Source organism: Paralichthys olivaceus, chromosome 11 (assembly GCF_024713975.1).
Source record: "Paralichthys olivaceus isolate ysfri-2021 chromosome 11, ASM2471397v2, whole genome shotgun sequence".
NCBI classification, from domain to species: domain Eukaryota; kingdom Metazoa; phylum Chordata; class Actinopteri; order Pleuronectiformes; family Paralichthyidae; genus Paralichthys; species Paralichthys olivaceus.
The window spans coordinates 11,790,210-11,810,000 of NC_091103.1; the positions used below are offsets into that span (position 1 = coordinate 11,790,210).

The following is a 19,791-nucleotide window of genomic DNA, read 5'->3' on the forward strand; positions in this document are numbered from 1 at the left end:
AGTCAGTGGTGTAAGTATCTGATGGACACCCCTCATCCTCCTTGGCCCTGGTTTAGTAATGTGTGGTGCCCTGGCAGCTGTGGAATTCAGGGGAGGAGCGTGGTGTGGCCCTCGGACACAACAAGACTCAGCAGTGCAGATGGAGACGAGCCTTTTTTTAATGACCCTGTCCCTCTGCCTCCTTCCCACACCCATTGTCTCCACTCTTCCTTGAGCCGTCTTTTACATCCTGCAATTTAAAATGCTGGGGAAGTTATGGAGGGATATCCGCATACATGCAGCACACACACAGACAAGCATGCAGGCATGAAAGCACGACCATCAAAAGCACTGAGGCAGCAGAAACAGCAGGCAGCGGTTTGTGGCCTCATTGCACCGACTGGCCGGAGAATAAAAGATCTGGATGTGAGTGACAGGTCAGTAAGTGGAACAAAGTCCGGCAATGAGTTCCTGGTGGCGCTAACAATGGCTCTGGTTTACAGATTGTTTTGGACCTCTCTTCTGTGTTTTACAGCACAGTAAAGCGGAAAGAGAGAGAGACAGAGATGGAGTGATGTTTTTTTGTTCCTTGTGCGACAGAGGTCAAAAGTCAGTCTGAAGCCTGCATCATTGGTGTAAGGGTGGTGGTTGATCAGCCTGCTTCAATTTGAACCGTCTCACTTAAAGTAATGTTGAACATACTAAAATACAATACCTGTACTTTGACCTGTATCATTCCGCTAAAAGATGATGAACAACAATACTGATTCATGAATTATTGCAAAGCCCTAGTGCTGATACCATATCATACTACGTGGGTTGTTGTTATGATGTCAGAATTAAAATGAAAGCTCATTTATGACAAAGGAAAAACTGAAATTCAGCATTTATCTTTTGTTAGAGTAAACGTACATTTATTATGGGCCACTACAGCATATACAGATAAGGTTTTCTATCTTTTTGAATAAGGCCTGTCTTCATTTGACTTTTTCACCCCCAGTTGATCAGGGACTAGTTGTTAACCCGCCCTCTTCCACCACTCATCAAAATGTATTCACACCACATCCTCGATCTACTCTCTGTTGGGATTTTCCACTGGGGGACATAGAGTCATGTCGTAACCTCAGGACTTTAACGAACAGGACTTTAACCTCAGTGTTTGCTCAACACAGACCGTCTTTCACCTTTGCAGCCTCATGGAAATTATTCAAAGCACATTTTTACCAATCGCTGTCATTAAACCAGCCTCTTTTCTGAAGTTCTACCCGAGAGAAAAGGTATAACTGTACAAACACAGCATCATTCTGTTTTTTAACACTTATCTAAGTATTTGTGGCCTTAAAATTTTAGAATCTAAGACTTTCTCCTTTGTTTTAAAATAAAGAATAAAATGTTTAAACAATAGACTTTTATAAAAATCGACTCCAGGTTTTGAAAGTTAAGCCAGTGTGACAGTGAGTGAAAGCTGCATTCTCTTGAATAATCAGCAGAGGGCGACTTAGCTGGTTGCAAAAATAAGTCAGTTTCTTAAAAATTCTAAATATAGATAAATATAAAAATAAACTTTGATGTTTCATCCTGTTTCTATAACCCCCCCCCAAAAAAATTAGAACCCAACTTGCCAAAAAAAGATAATTTGAACAAACTTCAGTGTGACGATCAAAAATGACTGAACCCATCTTTGAGTACTTTGACTTTTTAAGTTTAGTCCGAGTACCATCCGCTTACACTGAGGAGGTAGGATTTATGACTTGTACTGCAGCCAGCCATCCAGTGGTGATCGAGACGCATTACCTTCACTTCGGAGGCGCTGTCACATCATCCATCTTTATACACAGTCTATGGTTTAAACATTCAGTGGCATAAATAGTATGTGATGTCAACAATGCACAGTTTGTGACTCGTTGCATCATTTTCTCTCCTTGGTATTGTACAGTTGTACTTTGCACCGTGTACAGGTTCATCAGACTGATCACTTATCAGCATTTATCATCACCTGTTTGTCTGAGCAACAGTTGTTTCATACAAAGGAATTATTTAACATATTTATATTTTTATCATACATGTATAAGAGTTTCCAAGCGACTGAGTGAAAGACAGAGTGGGACTTCTGTATGTGAGAAATGCTCTGTGAGGCTTGCTCTCGGCGAAGGGCCCACGCTGTACCAGGAAGAGAAGAGACTTGTTGGAAAAGAGCCGGCATTGTCTGGAGACAGACTGTTTATGCTGAGCAGCTCGGAGGTATAACGTGCAGCCCCGGTGGTGGAATGTGTAGCATATTGATTATTGTGTCTGGCCCGGCCTCTGTTTGTCAGCTGATGTCCTGCGGTTTTATTTTAAAAATCTTCATGGTAAACCAAGCATTATTATCTATTAAAACACTTTTACATTATAAACATGATTATTTATCTTTTGAGCTACATTGATTATTAATTGTATCATGTTAATATAAAAATATGGGTAATTCACATACTTCTGGCATGTTAACACATAATGAACCAAACTGTTGCTATAATTAATACATTATATAAAACAACTGTTTAGCTCTAACTGACTGGAATGTAAACTCTGACACACACACACAGACACACAGACACACAGACACACACACACACAGACACACACACACACACACACACACACACACACACACACACACACACACACACACACACACACTGGTTGACAGTCTCAGAGAAACCAGATGGGGGCATCATTCACCTAGAATTGCTCTCCTGGTGAACATTGAGCTTTTCTCCCCATTTTCTCTGGAACTTTCTCTTTTTAAAGGCTCCATGTGTTTTATAAAACCACAGCGACTTTGCTCACACAGTGTGTGTGTGGTGCTTCTGAAAATAGCCACTTGTGGTTATGGTCACATATTGTACAGCCTGTGTGGTGTTTTTGTTGTGTTCTTTGTGGTACTTTGGGGGCAAACACTGAGCAGGATTGAGATAGGATGAGGTGTGTGTGTGTGTGTGTGTGTGTGTGTGTGTATAGTTACAAGTTTAATACCATCATTGTGAGGACATTTAGGCTGGTCCTCACAATTTCACAGGCTTGTTTGAGGGTTAAGATTTGATTTTAGGGATAGGGTTAGAATTAGATTTAGGTTAGGGTTAGGCATTTGGTTGTGATGGTTCAGGTTATGGTAAGGGGCTAGGGAATGCATTATGTCAATGAGTGTCCTCACAACTATTGAGAGACATGCATGCATGTGTGTGCAGGATCGCTCAGCTCTGGTGATGCTTTGGGCTCTATCAATTTTGATGATCAATTAATTGTTCCTCCATTTTTGAAGAGCTGTTTCAACCTTGTTCCTGGATTTCTCAGAGAGTAATTCATTGATCTTGATGAAAAGTCTTTTCGTCACATTAGCCACAACAGTTAAATATCTTAGCATGGTGTTTCACTCAATGCAACCAGAAGGAAAAAAGTAAGGGGCTAAAACATGATGAATTTAAACGTGTTTTCATGAAGGGATTGTGGTGGAGGTGTGCACTCCACTGAGAACCATCCTAGTTATATTTTAAGATTATTGATTTTTTTTATTATAATGAAGAAAATATTGTTGGTGTGCAGCTTTAGATCACATGACCTGTGCTATGTCCAGATGAATGGAGCATCAGAGGAAATTGTGCTGTTTTTATTTCCTGGACCCGCCTACATCACCTCCCCTCCCCTCTCAGGACCCCCGGCGGTCCCCGGACCCCACTCTGCGGGCTCCATGCTACTATTGTCTACCAGGAGAGCGGGCTATTTGCAAAATAAAGGTGTCCTCCTGCCTCGGCTTCAGCCTGATGCATATACATGTGAGCGGGGCTGGTTTGTAAAGCGGAGCAGCGCTGAGAGGAGCGGGGATTAGTGGCTCGATCAGCGGCAGTCCTCGCTGTGTTTTCCCCCTCACGGAGCCGCGGCTCCTCGGCGGTCGGATGCTGGGAGTTCTCGCCGAGCAGAGAGCGCGCAGGGCCCGCAGAGAAAGGAGCAGGGACACGGAAGGAAGGAAGGAAGGAAGGAGAGGGCAGCGGCATTTTAATACCAAATCAGGACACATGTTGAGCTAACGGCCCCTCCACCACCCTCCTCCTCCTCCTCCTCCTCCTCCTCCTCTCCTCCTCCTCCTCCTCCTCCTCCTCCTCCCAAATGCATTTGTTGCCTCAATCGCTGTCCCGTTTCTAATTACTGCGCGTTAAGGATAAAACCAGCGGAGCTCCTCTCCTGGCCTCTCCGGGCTGCGAGGATCCTCTCACCGCTGCTGCTCGGACCATCATGGATCTCAGTAAGATTGTAAGTGCTCAACATTATTACAAACACAACACACACACACATCGAGGGTCTGCATGTGTGTTTGGAGGTGGGGGTGGTGTCCAGGAGGTCCTGTTGCGCGCACACACACAGTTTGTGCGGACACATGGAAGTTGTGCTCGATGCAAGCAGAGACTTGTTGTGTGCAGCCGCACTGAAGGTGAAGGTTTTATTTGTTGTTGGGGAGAAGAAGGTCTTAGGACATCCTCTCTATGTGCTTTGTAAACTGGGGCTCAAGGTCCCACTGAAGGTTTAGATCCTCTTTCATTTACTGGGAGATTCAAGGATCACAGGTTTCTCTACAGCAGGGGTGGATCTAGGATTTCTCTAAATCGGGGGGCCACGTTTACTCAGAGGGGCCAGTTCAATATCCATGTAATTCCTGATTCAGTAAGGTGCACATTTAAAAAGGCTACATCTATATGACTATGTTTTCATTTGAAAACAGTGCTTTCAATCCTTTAATCCCCGTCCATACTAACATGTCTGCAATGGGACATAAAACTCACATACATGTGCGATGCTTTGAACAATAACCTGTCTCCTTAGCAGTTGTATCATTGCAAAATGCAGAATTTAACTGCATAACAGCTGTTAGCAAAGAGGGGTCAAGGGGCAGACAGGGTCAGCAATGCTTGTAATTGATTATCCATGTTGTGTTCCACACCGGTAGTCGAGGCTAATGCCGGATAGTTTCTTCCGGAAGGAGGTCATGTGATAGGAGCTCAACAAATTGGCGAAATCGAAGTTGTTGTGAGTGTCGGCGTAATCCCTTTGAAACATCTCAGTTTCTGTCGGTCCAGACTAAAATGCTTCTCTGGAGTTTTCAATCTAAAATGGAGCCAGCAGCATTTCCAAACTTCTGCATCCATTCGGCCCATCTCTCTTGGGGTTATAAGACATCCCTATCCTACAGACACGTACAGCTTCTTCCAGGATTACACCAACAAAACATGTGAAAAAAAGAAGGGAAAGGAGTAGATTCAAAAACCAGTTTAAAAAAACCTTGTTTAAATTAACTTTAAAAAGAACAGTTTTTCTTTTTTCATATTCTCCAAATATTTGGCTAATTTATATGTTTCATACACCAACAGACAAGTCAGTCTTTGCACATCATCCATATTTACAAGATCAATATTTTTTTATCTGACAAAACAGAGCTTCACACAGTTCACAGTAAAGAGGACAGTAGAAAAACTCTGAGATGTTTGATTGTATATATAAATTCAAGCAATATTATTATTATTAGATGTTCTTCTCTGTTGGCCACAGCTTTCTGTTTTGTTTGGCTCAGTGTGCAGCTGCAGGTTGGTGGAAAAGGTTCAACAGCTCAAATGTGCCATGAATGTCAATTACAGGTTGTATTGATGTCAGTGGGCGACAAACCTAAAGGCACACAGTAGCTGCTTTCAGACATGCACTGGACTCCACAGTTCGTCCGTATTTTCTCCGGAGGAGGTGCATGTGTCGACTCAAATGTCCGAGTGAGACAGCTCCACAGTTTCTATGGACTGTATCTACCTGGCCTCTTAGTTTAATGTCCGCAGAAATCCAGGAGACGTTGATGTGTGATCACAGCAGGATTCCCCTCGGGGGCTAAACTACATGGCCAGAAATTTGATCATGATAAAAACGTTCATATCAGTTAATATTGATAATTATCACAATCAGTGTCACAGTATAATTGTTATTAATATTATTATTATTATTATATAATTAAAGACAGAATTTTGTGAAGGAGTTTTAGGGACATAATGAATGAAAAGAAAAAAGAGATTTCATGAATTATGTTGTGATGGAATTTTAATATTACAAGAATTTAGTTGCAATTGAGAATAGTTGCGATATTACAACAATAAAATCGTAGTATTACGTAGTTTTACAAGTCAAGGTCTCAAGCTTTTTCTCCCATTTAAGTGTCCATAGTACCGTAACAGGAGTTTTTCTCCTGAGTGAAGGTTGTTAAACTCTTCTTTATGAGCAGAGAAGGAAAAATACCTGATAAACTGCAAAACATTTTACTCATCTGATTTAGAACAATCATGTGTTATATCTCCTCACTGTTCTTATACAATATATAAACAGTATATCAGTTTATATTGTACTTTTGTGATATTGCTATTGATGAGATTTATATTGTGATAATTATTATTATTAACAGTTTTTATCGCTCAGCCCTAACTGGGTTACACATATTAAAGAGACACAGGTTGTCACATCACAAGCAGATCAATAAATATATTTTTACACATTTAAAGGTTGAACATTTATTTCTACTGTGACTCGGAGTGCTCTGGAGGATGTGTTCGAGGCTAACAGACAGGCTGAAGTGTCCAGCGTGCATCGCAGCAGGTGCACACAAGCCAAAGCAACAAGACCGGCCTTTCACTGCCAACATGGATGGATGGGTGTACTTTGAGCCCTTGTGTAGGTGTGGGGGAGGGTGCATGGGTGACATGAAAGCACAGCCCAGAGTCCCCCTTTTTTCTTCCTCCAAAGGTCCCCAGCAAAGGGATGGTCAGAGAAATTTACGGAGGAAATAAAAGACGCAGCTCACATAGATAGTGGGAAGAAGACGCACCAGATGCACAGTTTTGATAGTGAAACAGGAAAATCACTCTGGTCTGTGAAATAGATCTCAGCTGCCCACATGAAGTCAGCTGGGCCATGTAAGCGCAGACATGGCGTAGGTGTACAGTGATGGAAATTGTCCTCCAGTGGATCCTCATTCATTTGCACTGATGAACAGATTATTTCAAACCTCTTGGCGTTAGTGGGAAATCGTTAGGTGTAATAAATCTCCTCAAGGCTGCCACCATGTTTTGGCTCTTTTGGCACGGACTGAGGCAGAGTGGTATGAAAACAAAGCTCGGAAGACTCTGTGAAAGGAACCTCTTTTTTCCCACACTGCACAGAAGTTAGTGACGCATAAAAGAATAAGAAATAGATAATAAACGTTATTTTTATGGCACTTTTTCAACAGATTAACAAACTGATTAACAGACAGAAACACAGAAACTACTTGAGATGTTCTGATACCATTTTCTTGTCCCCATACTGATTCTGATACCTGGACTTTGAGTATTGGCCGATGCCTAGTATCAATCTTATACCCGTACTTTTAACAAATATAAACTTATTTATGTATTTTAGCTGTGTTACTAACTGTGTATGGAAGTGATGGCTCAGTTTAAACCCTGTGAAAAACAAATACAGGTTATGACATAGAACATCTTTTATTATCTAGTTTGACAGTTATGATCGAAATAGTCCACAAATAAATCGAGACGTCATTGTCGAATTTATTGGGTTGTTTGAAAGCTGTTTCAAAAGTTTGCTGCTGCAGTTGGTCTGTTTTTTCCTTCGTCTCAGTCGTCTGATGGCTCTTCAAATACTTTATGAGATGCTTGTGATGCAACTTGCAACACTAGTGCCACCCCTCTAAACTGAAGCCTTACAGACCGTACACATCAATGTTTTACTTGTGGGACTTTCCAGCATGAAATATGGCCAACTTGTCATAGTTGAATATTTGCTGGTTTTACGTAATCTTCTGTGATTGTAAATTAAATCTCTTATTTAAGTTTTGGATGGAAGTTCGATTAGAAAATATGAGAAAACAAAATTGTCAGTTCAGCGACTTCAAATCACAATTCTGAATAACTTAACTGAAACTGAAAATAAACATCAGTTGCAACTTTAAACTGAAATGCAATACAATGGAAATTATTATACTCGCCATTTATACGTCACTATGACATCACAGTCGTACAAGAAGCTGAGGCTCCTTCACATGAGGCTACAGAAAGGAAACTTATTAGGAGGTGTGTGTGTGTGTGTGTGTGTGTGTGTGTGTGTGTGTGTGTGTGTGTGTGTGTGTGTGTGTGTGTGTCTTCAACCAGCTGTTGCCCTCCACCTCCGCCCACAGGAAGAACAGAAGCCCAGTGCTTTGAGATCACTTACTCCAAATTTCCTGAACCTCCATGTTTTAATGGGCTCTTCAGAGACGTCGTCATCCCGCTGGGCTTATCTGCATCACCAAATGCCCTGTTATTCAGAAGACTCCTGGTGCGTTCTGTGGAAAACAAGCTGCAGGTTACAGACTGAGAGGCTTGAATGGGACTGACAAATCATTTCAGCCCATCAGCTTTCAGGCTGTTGATTATGATTAGACTGATAAATGTTTATGAGCAGAATTATCATCAATTGCAATGCAGATTCTGTTCAGATCAATACGCAGACTGCCTCAGTGAAACCTCCATAACATGACCTTTTTGAGTTTGTTATTTTCCCTCTCCCACTCGGGTCTTTCCCTTTGAGTGCATTGAATTACACAGGAAAAATGGCCCTTCTTAAAAAAGACCATCTTTTTTCCAGTCAGGCTCGTTCACAAGAGGTGTGGAGTGACTGTTCTGTGAGAGCGGATGTTCATGTCAGATGCAAAAGCTCCTTAAACAAGCTCTTTTCATAGGAGTGACCTTTTGATTTGGGTGGAGTTACTTTTGGAAAAATGTTAGGGCTCAAAATGTCTTTCCATTTATTATCTGATTAAAAAAAAAAGAGCATTTGTGTCATTTCATGCTGTTGTATCATGTGGTGAGGGAGGGTGGGTATTTGTGTGAAATGCTCTGTGGAATAAGGCTTTGCTTTTGGCTCCAAGAGTTCAGTTTGGGAACCGTCAGGGGAGTTGTGTTATTTTCAGTTGTATTTTTAGTTTGTGAAACAATGGAGCAACTAGTTTGTGAAATACACTGCGAGAAACAGCGATCCCATAATTTTCCCTTTTCAGTGTAAATCTACCACAGCTCAGTGGAGCACCTAGTATGTTTTCAGCCCATTGTTTTGGTTTTACTCGCTGTTACAAAGTCACTGTCAACAAGTTGACCAATTAGCAGCTAGCGTGCTGGATCTATCTCTCAGGAGATGGTAGAGACCAAAATAGAGCATGAATATTGGATTTACAGAAATTTTAATAATTGCTGATATTGCTCCGTTATATAGGAAACTATTTGCCTTGTTCAGTTAAATGCAGGTTTAGATGCACAGTGAACTACAGTGGCACTCAGACAGCACATCCCTCCGCTAAGGTGAACGCCCGATTTCGCAATATTAAAGAAAGTGGAAGAAAGTTATTAGATCTGCCTACTTCATCATATTTGCTCCAAAAGTGAATGGGTTCTTCCCAGGCTCATTCTGCACCCCTCCTCCAAGTTTGAAGAAAATAATAGCCATGTTTTTTTCATAATCCTGCGAACAGACAGACAAACAGTAACGAAAACAAACTCCTTGTCAGAGCTAACGGAAGTGAAAGGGCTCATTTTCATTATTACATCCAAACAAAGTAGTTTAGATAATCTTTTGTTTTATTTACAATCCTCCATGTACATTTATCTGACTTTCTTCCCAGATCTCAGCATCACTTTGTCGAGTACATTTTTTTTTCCATAACTGATAGAAACAAAGCTTGGGGAAATTTAAAGAATAAGTTGTTATGAAGCATAGTTTTTCTTAAAGGACACCTGGAAGCATCTGGCAGGAAATGTGAGCGCTATGAAAGAATGAGGAGTTTGGCCTGGATGACTGTCTGGGTTGACTGAGCAAGGTTTTTAGATGAAGAGGGGCGGGCGGTGGAGCTGGGCATTTTTCAACAGGCAGGAAATGGCCAGCGCAGGGTGTGCCAAGACAGGAAGGCTGACTGAGTGTCTGTGCCCACACCACCACCACCACCAACAACACCAGCAACAACACTACCTCCACCCCCAGTGCTTCAGCCACAATGACCAGGCCTCCACTGCTGCACCTCAGCATTACAGAGCCGCTGCATTCACAAACAGGCATGTTTCCTGTTTTCATTCCTCCCTCCATCCTCTCGCTGTTTACTCCTCCCTCCGTACAGCATGGTGACTCGACAAGTCTGAGCAGCAGCACTGTTTCCACCCGCCCCCGTTATTAGGCACCTGAAACACTGTTCAGTTCAACTAAAATCTCAAGGCTAAATGTAAAGGGTCTTTGTTTGGAATACTTTATTCACGGATGTAGTCTGATAGGACTGTGACGTGCATTTAACAGCACAATTCACAAGCTTAAAGGACATTCCATCAAGATGGACAGAAACATCAGATATTGAATGTATTGAGATGGAATGGGATTGCATGGTGATACAATGGTTAGCTCTTTTGCCAGAAGGTTCCTGGTTTGAATCCCAGTTGGGTCCCAGTCTTTCTGTGTATTGTTTGTCAGAGTCTTTCTTTCTTTATAGAAAGATTCAGATAGGAACCAGTAAGAAACACTGATTTGATGAAAGAGTGAAGCTAAAACGCTCAGTCTATCATGTTCCTTTCTCAAATGATTGGGTCAGTTAATCATAGAACGTTAACTTTGACTGATCACTCCACTCCCACACTAAATCATTCGGGGCACACAAGGATACCTCCTCCGTCTCTTTTACCATGAGAATATTTCAATCCAGGGAGAACAAGTGTTTCTGAATTCACTGTCTCTCCTTTCATTTCGCTCTGGTTTGGAGGTTTTCCACAGTCAGATTCTCGTGATTGAACGACCACTGGCTGAGGGTTTGTGCCACAGCAACGACGGAAAATTCCAGAAGTGCTGTCTCCGCTCTGCTACCATCATGATGCGATGACATATCTTTAGGACTTTAGGACTAGGAGATTGCAGAGACAAATCACAGGAGTCACTGACTACGTTTACATGGACACCAGTAATCTGACTGTTGACCTTTTTCTGAATAATACATTATATTGATTATGATGTTTACATAAGTTGCTAATTGAGTGTTCCATTCACATTCCTGTTCATATATAAAGCCTCATTTATTCTGTCTTTACATACAAAAGGAAAGGACCATAGTCCTGCACAGTGCACACACCATGTGTCTGTCTTGTGATATTATGAGAAGAGTGAAAAATGTTTTTGTTCATGATGAAACTGTGGCAGGACAAATTAGAATGCAGCGGGCTGCCACACTGCCGATAATTAATGGGAAAGTAGTTCAAGTAGTTGGGAACATCCGTACATATCGCTGTCTTGAAATGCTGTGAGAACTCCAAGACGACCGGATGTATACATGTCTGCATATTATTCATAATGTGACTAAGGTCATAATTCTCCATTGGTGGTAATTTGATTATTGCTTATTCTGAGAATAACCTCATTTGGTTTAAGACATTTACATGTCAGTGTCTTATCCAGATCATCAATCACGTTAATATCAAAACATTGTTTTCCATGTAATCATGTCCTCTGAGAAGCGAGGCAGAGGGGGGGGAAGTGAGTCAGTGGGTGAAGGCTGTGTCACTTAGCAGGCAGACGATGCTTCTTCTCTCCCTGTGCTCGACGCTGGCCCTTCAGTGGACACAGCCAGGCTACGATCAGCATATCAATGCCTTCCTTTCCACAGAACGGCCGATTGGGGCTTGCCAGGCCTGACTTAACATGCTTTCAACACTATCAATAACACTTTGTTTGAAAGCAAAGCTGCAGGGGTTGGAAAAAGATGTTCCTGGAAATACCAAGATACAAAGAGGAGTTTTGTATTCGGCAGTATTGATTGGTTATTTATGATTACTGAGTAGCTTTAAAAGAGGGAAGGGTGAACAGAAAGCAGAGCAAAGCAAAGATCTCAGAGGACACAGTGACACAGGTTTCTGTTGAAATCTAAGGAGCAGTCCCTCTGGTCTTACCTCTGCTTTCTATCTCCATCATTACTCACTTCTTAACTCCGATTCAACTTCATTTCACTTCATCGGCTGGTGTGGCATGGCCTCACTACAAGAAACTAATTGATAACCATTGATGCCAGCTAGTCACCTCGGTTAATGCCAGTGCTCGGCAGCTGGCAGCTCTTATTCAACCCAAACACAAAGTACAAAGTCTCACTGTGGCCTAAATGGGTCATCCTCATGTGGGAACCAGTCACACTGGGTGTTTCTAAATCATCTCTTCAGTTATGTGGACATAAGACACAAACAGTGAAAAGTGATGTAATTGATATTTGATATTAACGTCTGGCACCAGCTGATACTAAAAATCTAAACATTCAAGCCTTGTGATATCTTTACTGGTGTGACCCTTGTACCGATGACAACATGAGATAATGTCCCCATTTGTTGTTATGACATGTTAACAAACTGGGCAGTGACAGGACGTGACACAGAAGTCACTTCCCTCTGTGCTGATGCTTGACAGATGTGAACAGACTAAAAGTGTTTATCGAGGTTGATTTTGAAAAAATAAACTCAGAGTTGAGAGTATTTTGTTTAAAAGGACCTTTTATACTGAGAGACTTGAACTTTAGTTTTCTGTGCTACCAATGGACATGATGCATAGATTGAATTCATATTTTTGTGTAAATGCATTCAACTGCAAAACTACATCATGCTAAATGTTGAAATGTCTTCTACCCTAACTATAGATGAGATTTAACAATAAGATATGCAGTTTTATTGGTCTGAGGTCAACATCTACACACACCTTTGTTTCAATGCATCCTGTATTGTAAAAGTGTTCATGTAGAGATAAGACTGCAGGAGTGCTGCAGAGGCCCGACAGGAATCTGCTAATGTCTCCCTGAATGAAAACTGGGTCCAATTATCAGTCCACTCACTTGTGATTTGTGCTGACGAGCCCAGAGCCAAGTTTATTCAGGAGGAGGAAATAACTTCTTCGAAAGCAGATTTTAACCCGGTGACCTTTTGCTTTATGCTCTCGGTCAGAGGAAACAGCCTTATTTCAGCTCGCTGCTGCACAGTGAGGACAGTGTGAGCCCCGCTGTGTTTGACCTTTACAGGACTGACGCACACACACTCATGGCTCAGGTTGTGCAGCTGATCCAACAGGACAGGTGTTGGACTCGTAGCTCCAGAGTTCATGTGTAGCCAACTCTGTGCCTGGTAAATCTCAGGCGTGGCGGCTCGGTCGTCACGTTGTGGCGTCTCCTCGTATTCGGCGGGATTACATACGTGAGCACAGATGGGTTTGACGATGGGGAATTCAGACTCTGAGATGTCAAAACAGCAGCCAGCTCCACATTCCTCCCGCTCCTCACACTCCCTCAGCTTTAGTGAATTACTTCAACTGAATTTCTCTCTCAAGTTAGATTTTTTTATACAAGCTGAAGCTGAAATGTCATGGGGATCACACAGTTGTTTGAGAAGAGAGGATCTGAATTTTGAAGCAGATTGTTTTTCTCTAATCCCATATTTATTTTGAGCTTTGAGCTTTTATTCTCGAGTGATTTTCCTTAATGTTCGGCTTCAAACTGGTCTGTGACATGGTGTAGCATATTTGTTTGTTTGCTCTGCAGATGTTGTCTTTACTAATCATTTTAGCAGACTCCCTTTCCTCCTCCCTCCGTTCCTTTGTTTTCTTCCTCCTCTTCCTCATCCTCCTCCTCCTCCTGACGTTGAACTTCCAGTCTTGACAGCTCACATGCTGGAAGAGGAGGAGCCGACTCAGGACATCTGTGGGAAGTGAGGTTATGAAACAGGCCTCCCGTCCTCTGTTGACCCCAGCCACCAAGCTCACAGTCATGATACCATGCAAGAAAAAATATGGCTAAATGCATGTTTTGTCTTAAGTCTTGTGATTATTTTAAGTTTGGTTGGAGTCATTCATTCATTCATTTAGAGTTTAAGGGATGTGAGAATCATGATCATTTTGGTGTGATTTTCTTCTTATGTGCGATAATTTGTAAGCCAGCTATTACAGAACGCGTGTGAAACAATGCAAGTCTGGAACTGAAAGCAGGAACAGAGTTCATATGTATACAATGCAGCTGTTCTAAAATGTCCTTGATGGGACATAAAGAAGAAGTATGGTTCTTAGTCACACTGGCTGTTGGGATGGTCTGATCAGGCGGTCAGTTGATTAGACTTCTTGCTGTAAAACTTCTTACCTGTATTCATGGTCCCCAGAAGTTGAATACCACTGACTGTGATGATCCCCCGACTTTTCCTAAACTGAGATCGACAGTTTTGGTTTGGAGCAAAACATCTTGGCAGTATTACTTGGACGGCGATAACATTTGGTACAAACTGGTTGTTCCCAGAGGATACATCCATGAAGATGCCTGCTTCCTGGATACATCCGGTATTTGGCTAACGTCTGTTACCTGTGTACCTGCTGATATGTCAGTGGGATGGAACAGTTGCATGTGATTATTTTCCACCCACGTAGTTGTTGTATGCGGAAGGACAAAGCAGTTCTGCTCACACTTCAAAACTGTCCTTGTGCGTCCCTGATCACCTCAACAATGTTGTTAGATCGGAATTTACACCTGTACTTTAATGCGTCAAACTCTATCAGATCATCCAAAACCCATTTTAATGCAGGTGTAAATGGGGCATTAGTGTGATGACAGTCTTGTAAACTGTTTTCACCAATGCTGGGTTCTTTCCTTCTTTCCTTTTGAATGTGAGTGTAGACTTTGTTTGTTTCAGTGATGTATTTATATCCTCACTCTGACCTCACATGTATTTTACAATCTGAGCTCTGAATATTTACCTTTTTCCATGAACGTATCATTGTCTTTTCCGCTTCTTCTCTCATTTGAACTGGTGGCTGTATTGTGCAGGTGGGACATGTAAAGAGAGATGTGATGGCACACACGTCTCAGACAGCTGTTTGCCTCTGAGGCTGTCGAGCTCCTAAAAGCAGCTCAGGCCTCTCAGGCGCTGCCTTGAATACCAACTCTGCAGAAAATGGGTCAATCACCCTTTACTAAAACTCTGCTGCTTCTCAGTCCCCAGGTGGTCGCACAAGGTGTGCATGTGTGTGTGCGTGTCTGTGTTCAAATAGAACACTTTACACTTGAAAGTTTTTTTCTGCAATCGATGAGAAAATAAAACTGTGCTGATTTGTGTTCTCTTCCTCTTCTCCTCTTCACAGGCTGTCAGCATCAATAAGGCCATCAACACACAGGAGGTCGCTGTCAAAGAGAAGCATGCCAGGAATATCCTTATGTTTTTTTTTGTGTGTGTGTGTGTGTGTTTCCTCTGTGGCTGCCGGGGTTATGTTAGTGCAAGATCAGAACAACAAACTTGTTGTAACCCCATCTTCTCCACGTGGCTAATTTTGTCACGGGTGGACCAGGCAGCTTTTGTGAGATATTAAATTCTAGTAATGGAGGTATTTAAACTTATATAAAAAAAAGATTATTCTTCAGACTCAAATCTCTGTGAACAGAGGAAGAAGAGTAGAAAGTAGTGATCATGGTGTGGAGCTGTTTTATCGAGTTCCTGTCGATTCACGCACTCGTCCAATTGCAACTCAGTCACAGCCTGTTTTTCTAGCATCAGATAAGTATTTACAACCAAAATTAACACTTGAACAAACATGAGTGTGATAAGAGCTACCTTACATGACCGAAACCATCTTTGAGAAAAATGGATTTGACGTGTACTTCTCCTGTCTACTTACATGGAGGAGACAGGACCTATGACCTATACTGCAGCCAGCCACTAGGGGGCAATCAAGATGATTTGGCATTTCACAGATTTAATGTTACATCAGTCAAGATCCAGACACAGAACAATGTCGTTCACGTTAACCCTTTGATCCTTGACTGCCGCCTCACCCTGCATCTTGGGGACCCATCATGAAAAGGGCGCCCATACCTTCTGGGCAGCCGTCAACCGGCTCCCTCTCTCCAGCAACGCTGTGCTCTGCTGGAAGTTCTGCCACGTCTTCCACAAGCTGCTGCGAGACGGACATCCAAACGTACGTAACGATGACACGACTGCAAAACCAGAGAACAGAATCATCATCTAGTCGAATAAACTTCATCAGTTCTATTTAGTTTTTCTAATTCCTTACCCATGCTCTCTGTGTCTGCTGTCGTCCCTGCAGGTGATAAAGGACTCCATGAGGAACAAGGCTGATTTAACGGATATGAGCAGGATGTGGGTAAGAACGCACAGATTTTTATATACATCTATTCACGTCTCAGCGTGAAGCCAAACCAGTCTGAGGAATACGACCTTCTGCCTCTCTGCCGGTGGAACATTTAATCAAGTGGGCTGTTTTTAATATGACCCGTCATGCTCGCTGATATTAATCTCATCCCTCGCCCCTGCGTGAGTATGATGATGATCACAGCTAAAATCACATCCTGTTTTTCAGTGAACCTGTTCCTTCTTTTGTAATTTCAGAAATTAGTCAGAACATGAGAGACATATTTTACATTTCAAAACATCAGTTGATTTTAAATACACAGAGCTGCATTGACTAAATTGAGAGATCACTCAGCTCATAGATAATATTTACTGTTGATTAGCAGCAGTGACTCGGGCGGGGACCTCGATGCTCCTTTTTTTCATGACTCAGTTTTTGCTGATGTCAACAGGCAGGAGGTTACAGGAAGTTGGGTCCCAGTGACTGAGGTTGCAGCCTCTCTTTCCTGTGTGTCATCTCCTCCCAGGCTCGAGAGAAAAAACAGAAATGAGAGGCAATTGGCCGATTATCTGGGGATGTTCAACTTTGTTCACACAGAGCGGGGAAAAAAAACTGTATCTAGTGCCTGTGCAGTAAGAGAGTGTCCCTTGACTTCAAACAGCCAATCATTTAGGAGGAAATTCAATTTTCTGGCTTTGATCACGTCTCTCCTCTTCTTTCTCTTAACGTCTCTCTGCTGCCCCTCTCCTCTCCTCCCACAGGGTCACCTGAGCGAAGGCTACGGGAAGCTCTGCAGCATCTACCTCAAACTGCTCATCACCAAAATGGAGTTTCACATCAAAGTGAGTCATCGGCACAGCCTATAAAACCCAGCGCCAGTCTCCCTCCCTCGCCACTCATTATCTTTGTCTCAGACACTCCTTTTAGTGCCAGTGTGTCTCTGCAGGTGGGCTGGGGAGGGGTGGCGGCTTCATAGAGAATTCTGGCTTTTACACTAATGGCCTCTTGAGAAACTGTAATGTGGCCTTTTTATGAGACAGCTGAGCGCGGTGGTTCAGGGACCAGTGTTGATGCAATCACAGGAAGATGTGGTTAGTTGTTGCTGAAAGCTAGAACTTAATTCTTACAGTGAGGGTAGGGTGCAACTGGAGAATCTCAAAAGTGAAATGTGACACTTGTGGCATATTAACCCTCTGGTCTACTTTGATTTCACATCTCTGTTGTTAGTGTTCGCCAAATTTGTTGCAATATATTCTTACACCATCCAGTTTAATCAGTCAGCTCTGTGCATCAATTAAAATACCTCCTGCACTCAAAGGGGCAGAAATAACACAAACTGTCTCATCACACACTTCATAAAGGTCAGTTAATCAACAATCGTCTGTCTCATATTAACTTTTAAGAGGCAGAGATCTAAAAAGAGCAAGTACCAGCCAAGGCCCAACAGTACCTTTTATGAACCACATTGATCCAGATTTATATTTGGATCTACAACAATTTTGTGTGTATGAATATGAGCGCTCCTAGTGATGAACACAGATATTTATCACCTGCCTCCACACGGAACTATACACTGACTTTTTCAGCTCATTCTTTTGATATTTGGGTTTTATGCTCTCTGCTCTCATGGTACCATGTTTGTTGATGGCTGTAAAAACCCTCTAGATAATCCACTGTGTTCTTCCTGCACAGAGAAGTAGCTGTAGAGCTGAACTGTGTGTGATATGATTTTTAAAGCCTCCTCTCCTGTATCTTCTCTTTCAGAACCCTCGTTTCCCTGGCAACCTGCAGATGTCAAACAGACAGCTTGACGAGGCGGGAGAGAACGACGTGAACAACTTGTGAGTGTGTCGTGCTGCTGCTGTTATTGTTGAGAAGAATGGCCGTGCTGGCCCGACTCATATTTGTCCTCCATATTAATGAGCCTTAACTGAAATGAGAAAGGAAATGAAACAGCGTGAAAATTGGAATCATGACACAGCAATAAGACAAATGAAGCTGGTCATTTGAAAACAGCCTTAAAGTGTCATTCTGCGACAAGATCAGATTAAAGATTTAAAATGATGGACATGTTTTAGCATTCAATTCATTATAATAGTAGAGTTATAACGTTTGTTCCTCAGACGGTCGTGAAATCAAACGTCAGAGAAAAAACCTCAAATCTAAAATGAATCAGATTAATACAAAGATCAATGTGACGTGCAAATAAAATGAAAACACAGGTGTGGAGTTTTTTACTTCCAGATTTACAGAAGGTGACTCAGGCAGTGAGAACACAGGAAGGAACTTTGTATTGTTGTGAAGCAAATGTTTAGAGAAAGACTTTAGATTAGAGATTTTATAAAACTTTAATCTGCCTGAGCTGCTCTGATCTTCAATAACAGGAAACAGGAGAAAACCCATCTGAGAATGATTAACAGAAAAAAACTGCACAAACTAAACAATGTTTGTGTGCGTGTATTTGGATTTATGTCTTAGTGACGGCCATTTTCAGCCTAGACCTCATAGAGCGAGGACATTGATGAGGACATTTTGTCTGGTCCTCACTTCCTGTCCTACGTTCAAAGGGCTGTTTGAGGGTGAAGACTTGATTTCAGGGTTAGGTTCAGGTTTAAGATTGGGTTATGGATAAGTGTAGGTGTGTGTGTGTGTGTGTCTGTGTGTGTGTAGTCCAGGTATTACTCATGTTGCAGGGACCTAAATCTGATTACACAATTACTTATGTTACAGTTACATTATGGGGACTTGACTCCCTTATGAAGACCAAAAGTAATTCTCTGTCACGTAAATCATTAAATTATATGTTGAAGACATGTTTTCAGGTTAAGTTAATGTTAGCTTTATAATAGGTTTGTGTTTGGGGTAAAGCTTAGTCAAATACCATGGATAAGACTATTAAAACTATGGTTAAGTTTAAAGCAAGACTCCAGGAAATCAATGAAAGTCAACTAATGTCCTCTGAAGTCATTGAGACTTGTGTGTTACTAAAAGCATCATAAAAGTGTAATCTCTCTGTCTCTCTCTAGCTTTCAGTTGACCGTAGAGATGTTTGACTACCTGGAGTGTGAGCTCAACCTCTTCCTTAGTGGTGAGTTATTCATGTCTGCAGTAAACCAGTGACGATGTACACGCACACACACACACACGCACACACACACAAACACACACACACACACACACATGTTCACACCATTGAAAGCCGCAGTCATAGCTGTACCGCACAGAGACAAACACCGACGGACGGTTGTGGGCAGATGTTATCATCAGTACCATCACAGCTCCTCCTCCTCTGAGTGCATGCGAGCCAGTGAGAGGTCACTCATGTCCTCTCCCTCTGTTGTTGTCTGAGTGAGTCATCCCGGGTTAATGTCTCTTAAAGTACGGCCCGAGCTAAAAATAGACGGCTGGGATGTGACCAGGAGCTCAGAAGAAAAGCTGTTAACGCTGCACACACCCCTTCAAAAAGGAAATTGCATTGTGGACTCTATTTTTCCAGGTCTTCATTCTGCATCCTAATGATGGAAGAGGATCCCTCCTCTTCCTTCTTTCTTCTTTCTAGAGAAATGGAAACACTTGCCAAAGTTGTATCTCTGC

The 19,791-nt window shown here is 42.1% G+C and overlaps 1 protein-coding gene across 2 annotated transcripts in view; it reads left to right on the forward strand.

The window, feature by feature from the left end:
* The window catches only part of hip1 (huntingtin interacting protein 1), a 42,900-nt gene that overhangs the window by 4,032 nt on the left and 19,077 nt on the right, over positions 1 to 19,791 (forward strand). Inside the window, exons 1-7 of one of the 2 annotated variants that reach the window (XM_020095116.2) lie at positions 4,085 to 4,266; positions 15,193 to 15,256; positions 15,881 to 16,023; positions 16,153 to 16,209; positions 16,959 to 17,039; positions 17,962 to 18,038; positions 19,224 to 19,285. In XM_020095116.2, coding sequence (XP_019950675.2) covers positions 4,249 to 4,266; positions 15,193 to 15,256; positions 15,881 to 16,023; positions 16,153 to 16,209; positions 16,959 to 17,039; positions 17,962 to 18,038; positions 19,224 to 19,285 — 502 coding nt within the window. In that variant the 5' untranslated portion in view covers positions 4,085 to 4,248. Of the gene's footprint in view, positions 1 to 4,084; positions 4,267 to 15,192; positions 15,257 to 15,880; positions 16,024 to 16,152; positions 16,210 to 16,958; positions 17,040 to 17,961; positions 18,039 to 19,223; positions 19,286 to 19,791 lie in introns of those variants that run through there. The other variant, XM_020095115.2, reaches the window with a different exon arrangement.